The 5,312-nt window shown below is 62.0% G+C and overlaps 1 protein-coding gene across 1 annotated transcript; it reads right to left on the bottom strand.

Moving 5' to 3' along the window:
* Positions 1 to 724: 724 nt before the first annotated feature.
* On the bottom strand, positions 725 to 4,567 carry SOX7 (SRY-box transcription factor 7). The gene is made up of 2 exons (XM_059834084.1): positions 4,342 to 4,567; positions 725 to 2,220 (listed from the first exon to the last, which is right to left on the bottom strand). The coding sequence occupies exons 1-2, from the start codon at positions 4,565 to 4,567 to the stop codon at positions 1,319 to 1,321; spliced, it is 1,128 nt and encodes a 375-aa protein (XP_059690067.1). The 3' UTR covers positions 725 to 1,318.
* Between the last annotated feature and the right edge of the window lie 745 nt (positions 4,568 to 5,312).

Below are 5,312 nucleotides of genomic sequence, written 5' to 3'. Positions count from 1 at the left end.
AAATATTTTATGCAAACTCATATCTACACTCATTCAAAATGCATAGAGTCACACAAAAAAGATGGAATGTATTAGCTTAAAAACCTGTGAACTTGTGGGGGTTTTTAAGTATTATTTGCAATTATTATTAATACACGTTCGGGACTGAAACCAGAAAATCATAGCCATGCTACTAACTAATCATTACCAAGTGCCATACAGTAAACACTAAGATTAATCATGTCATATAACTGATTTAAAATAAAGCTTCATCTTTATGAAAAGGAAGAGAACTCGAGCAATACAAAAGCCAAGGGGAGGAATAATGGAAGGAATAAATCAATGTACAGCTTTATTACAAGCAATAATACGCCAGAGTTAGAAGAGGCATTGGGCACTGCGGCTCGAAACATGAAGCATTCGCCTTCAAAGGATGTTTGATAAAAAAAGTGTCTGCTACATCATCACCTCTTTGCCAAAATGCTCATCCCAGGACCCGTTCCCAGCCCGGCGGGGAGGCCAGCTCACGCCGCCCCCGCTTTGGGAACGCTTTTGCTGGCAGGCCAAGGGGAAGCCATGGAGGGGGGTGGATGTTTGGATGTTGGCCGGATCCTGCTTTTCCAAGCCCTGATCCTACCCTCCTCCGGAATGCACAGGCTGAGCGCCCTCGGGGCTGGCTGCCCCCCTGCAGCCCCCTCCCCACACATCCCCGGGGCCAGCCTGGCAGCATCCCTGGTGTCCCGGCAGCATCCCTGGTGTCCCGAAGCCCCCAACTCGTGGTCTGGGGGCAGGGGGACAGGGCAGGTTTAACCCTGGCCCGTGCGGTCAGGCAGGTCAGGGCGGCTGCAGCAACGCCGATACCAGGAGCCGAGAACGGCTTTCAGACTGTGCGCCCCTTTACCAAAATCTTCCCTTTTCCCCCCATCCCTGCCTTTTCCTCTTCCAGGGAGTCTTCTCCCCTGCCAGGACTTCAAACCTGCCGTTTGCAGGATGCTGCCGTCCTGACTCCAACACAGAGCTGGGGGCACCCCGGAATGGGGGGGCAGCCTTCCCGTGCTCCCAGGAGCATCTCTGCTTTGGAAGAGGGGCTTGGCCAAAGGGCTTTGGCATTGGGAAATCCCCCCCCGCAGCCCCATTCGGAGCAAGGCACCCGAGGCCTTGCACCGGTGGTGAGCTGACAACGGAAATCCTTTACCTACGCCACCCAGGAGACTCCACGGCCCTCGCGGTTCGGACTCGGTCACCCTGAGGGGCGGCGAGCGATGTCCCCAGGGAGCAACGCCTCATAATACTGTGTTGGGTCCTTCCTCGGCCGGTCCAGGCGGCCCCGGCCAGGGTTCTAGGAGACGCTGTAGTTATTGTAGTAGGTGGCCGTGGCATCGGCAAGGACAGAGATGAGGCTGGTCTCGGAGGTGTGGGAGCCGCCGGCCGCCGGGACGTGTCCGTTCACCAGGACCCCGCCGTGGTGGTCGCCGTGGCCGGGGTTGTTGAGATACTGGTCGAACTCGTTGCGGTCCATCTCCCCCAGGAGCTCGGCTTGGCTCAGCTGGTCCAAGGTGTCAAAGCTGTGGTGGTCGGGCGGTGGGGAGAGCTGGCCCAGGTGGGCATGGAGGCTGGGGGGGTGCAGGGAGGGGAAGGCAGGCGTGTAGTAGCTGGGAGGAGGAGGAGGAGGAAGGGGAGGGCAGCTGGAGGCCGGGGGGATCATGCAGGTGGCCGGCTGTGGCATGGGGCTGAGAGGGTGGTGGTTGCACGGGAGGGAGCTGCCAGTGTACTCTGGGGAGTAGGGGGCTCCGGCGAGGTGGGAGCGGTGATGCTCGTCAGGACAGGGCGAGGAGAAGAAGCTCTGCTCGGGGTCTATGGCGTCCAGCGGAGACATCTCTGGGGGGGTGGGCAGCCCGTAGGGGTAGGTGTCCACGCTGGTGCTGCTGCTGCTGCTGCCTGGGGCCTCTCGGTATCCCCGGGCGGCCGGCAGCCCCGGGCGAGGCGGGTACTCACCCGGCCCCTCTTTCTCCCCCCCGGCCCGGCCGCAGGTCCGCTTCTCCGGCACCGCGTTTTGATCCCGAGTCAGGCTGCCCAGCAAAAAACCGGGGTCCACCCGCTTGCAGATCCGCTTGACCTGCTTCTTCCGCCGGGGCCGGTATTTGTAGTTGGGATAATCTTGCATGTGCTTCACTCGCAGCCGCTCGGCCTCCTCCACGTAGGGACGCTTCTGCGAGAGGCTCAGAGCCTTCCAGGATTTGCCTGAAATGGAGAACAAAACTCCCCTTAGTGCCCACAGAGGCCATACTGGGGGGGGGGAAGGGGGCTGCCTCCCCAGGCTGGCAGGCACACAACCCAAGGGCAGGGTAGGCGCTCCCAATATCCGAGCAGGCGCATGGAGGATGCAGCCCACAAACCCCACAGGAGGATGAGATGGCAGCAGGAGGGTGAAGGGGGGGGATTGGAGCCACTCTAGGTCCTCCAACTCCCCCCACCCCAAGTCCCCAAACAGGGTGGCTTCAGGGTTAGCTGAGCCCCACTGCAAATAAATCAGGGCAAATAAACTCCCCCAGCTCCATGGCCTGATCTTGCAATGCCTCTCTGGGACGGAGAGCCCGGCTGCTGAGCGGGGACGGCCGAGGCCATGCCTGGCTGAGCAGGGGGTCAGGACGTGGCGAACCTGGATATGTCCCAGCCTGTGCCCTGCTGGCACTCGCACCAGGGCAGACGGAGACCCGGGTGCCACGACCTTGCTGCTCACTGTTTGAGATACACAAAACGTCCCCAAGACACAGGACAGCGAAGCAGCACTGGGGTGGGGGGGTTGTATCCCACGGTGAGGCTACCCCAGGCTGTTCCGCAGGGTAGGGGGAGAAATGAGGGGATGGATCAAAGCGTTTCATGCCTTCCCATTGCCAAAGAGACAGCAGAAATAACGCTAATAAGCAGAGATGCTGCATGGCAAAGCAGAGAGGAGAAAACCCAAACCACCAAAGAAAACACCACAAAACTGTCCAGAGAAAAACAAACTTTGGGTAAGGGGCTGGACAGCAAAGCTGTGTTGCAATGCGGGCAGCTCTTTCTCAGGCTGTCTGGGCTGGTTGTTTCTGTTTGCCCTCTCGGTTTTGCATAAAAAAAGGGGATTGGGATAAGGGGGAAACAGTGGATGGGGAGTGGGAAACAAATGTGTATTCAAAATCGGTTGCGATCCCCAAAAAGAAACAGCAGAAATACCACCCCACCACCCCCTGGACATGCAATATCGGGGTGGGCTAGTAACTTTGGGGACAAAGTGGGGCAGCAAAAACAGGCCAGGAAAATTTGGAGATCCCTCCTTGCCCTGCATTGGGGGATCCCTGGCATTGGCAGCCCGGGGGTTTGCACCCCGGCAGGGTTTACACCCGAGGGGTGGCAGGGAGTGCACATGGGTGCCTGTCCCCTAGGGTGCAGGAGACCATCAGGCTGTGCACCCTGATGGGTGGCCGGCTGGGTGCAAGCCCCCAGAGTATGGGTCACCGCTGGGGTTCGCACCCTGTGGGGTGGCGGGGTGGGTGCATGGGTGCCTTCTCCTTGGGGTGTGGGACCCCATCAGGCTTTGTACCCCACAAGGCAGCCTGGTGGATGTTGTCCCAGGGTGCTGCACCCTGCAGCATGGCCATGTGGGTGTGCGGGTGCCCACCCCCTGTGTGCCGGACCCGCCTGTATCCCACAGGGTGGCCGGGAGGATGCACGCACCCCAGGGTGCTGCTGCCAGACCCAGGCAGGGCTTGCACCCCGCAGGGTAGCAGGGAGGGTGCATGGGTCCCCATCTGGGCAGGGTTTGCACCCCCAGGGATGGCCGATGGGTGCATGGGTGCCCACACTGGCTACCGGATCCGGACAAGGTTTGCACCCTGGGGGATGCCCGGGTGGGTGCATGGGTCCCCATCCCCGGGGTATCGGATCTGGACAGGGTTTGCACCCCGGGGGTTGCCCGGGTGGGTGCATGGGTGCCCATCCCCAGGGTATCGGATCCGGACAGGGTTGGCACCCCGGGGGATGCCCGGGTGGGTGCACGGGTGCCCATCCCCGGGGTATCGGATCCGGACAGGGTTTACACCCTGGGGGATGCCCGGGTGGGTGCATGGGTGCCCATCCCCGGGGTATCGGATCCAGACAGGGTTTGCACCCTGGGGGATGCCCGGGTGGGTGCACGGGTGCCCATCCCCGGGGTATCGGATCCGGACAGGGTTGGCACCCCGGGGGATGCCCGGGTGGGTGCCCGCACCGCGCAGTGCCAGACTCGGAGCAAGGTTTGCCCCCCCGGAGACGGCCGGCTGGATGCACGGACTCCCACCCCCCCCGGTTTGCACCCCCCAAACCCCGCACCCCTCCGCTCCTCACCGAGCATCTTGCTGAGCTCCGCGTTGTGCAGGTCGGGGTTTTGCACGGCCAGACGCTTCCTCTCGTCCTTCGCCCACACCATGAAAGCGTTCATGGGCCGGCGGATACGGCTCTCGGAGCCCTTCTCCCCCGGCGGACACCGGGGGGGCGGCCCCGGCGGCAGCCCCTCGGCCGCGTCCCCCTCCAGCCGCTCGGGCCAGGGGTAGGTGCTCAGCAGCGCAGCCATGGCCCGGCCCCGCGCCCCCCCCCGCCCCGGCCCCCGCCCGCCTCTGCCCGCTGCGCTGCCCTCGGGGTCCCCGCGCAGTCCCAGCCTCCTGCCCGGCCTCCCCCGTATTTATGAGCTCCTTGGAAAAAGCCTCCTCCAATGACACCGAAGGTACTCGCTGCTCCTCCTTGTTTGCAAACTCCTGAGCCCCGGCCAGGATGGCGCGGGGAGAAAACTTCTCCCCACCCTCTGCCCGGCACCCCCCGGGGAAGCGAAGGGGGGGGGCAGCACCCCGCAGAGCCCCCCTTCTGCTTCCCCCCCCCCTTTTATTATATTTTTATTATTACGATTTTCCCCACTGAAGGGTTGTGAGGAGGGAGCTGGAAATGGCCCTGCCGCCCCCGCTGCCCCCCGCGCCTCAGAGCCCCTAAAACTTCAAGGCTGGGGGAAACGCAGAGAGGAGGGATGAGGGCCCGGAGATTTTTCAGGGGTGGCCTGGAAAGAATAGGAAAATGGCCCCAAAAGGAAAGTCCCTACAGGGTTGCAAAGGGTCCCCCCTCAGCCCCCCTCCCCAGGCTTTGGCAAGCTGCCGTGTGCCTGTTTGCAAGGGGAAATCAAGGCACGGTCCTGCAGGCAGGTACCGCTTTCCCCCCCACCCCACTTTAACCACTGGTCCTGGCTGTGCTTTGCCACCCTGCGTGGGGTTTTTACCCGGCTACCCCAAATTCCCAGGTCCCCTCGTATGGAAACTGGGTCCCGGCGAAGC

The sequence above is a fragment of the Gavia stellata genome, chromosome 2 (assembly GCF_030936135.1).
Source record: "Gavia stellata isolate bGavSte3 chromosome 2, bGavSte3.hap2, whole genome shotgun sequence".
Lineage (NCBI taxonomy): Eukaryota > Metazoa > Chordata > Aves > Gaviiformes > Gaviidae > Gavia > Gavia stellata.
Note: the sequence above shows the minus strand (reverse complement) of the source record. Positions and strands in the feature narration are given on the sequence as shown.

What these genes read in the sequence shown, in the direction of transcription:
- SOX7 (XM_059834084.1), bottom strand. Translation starts at nt 4,567, where the DNA reads ATGGCTGCGCTGCTGAGCACCTACCCCTGGCCCGAGCGGCTGGAGGGG. An exon ending in GGAGCTCAGCAAGATGCTCG is followed by an intron (nt 2,221 to 4,341) that starts GTGAGGAGCGGA and finishes TCTCCATTTCAG; the next exon opens with GCAAATCCTGGAAGGCTCTG.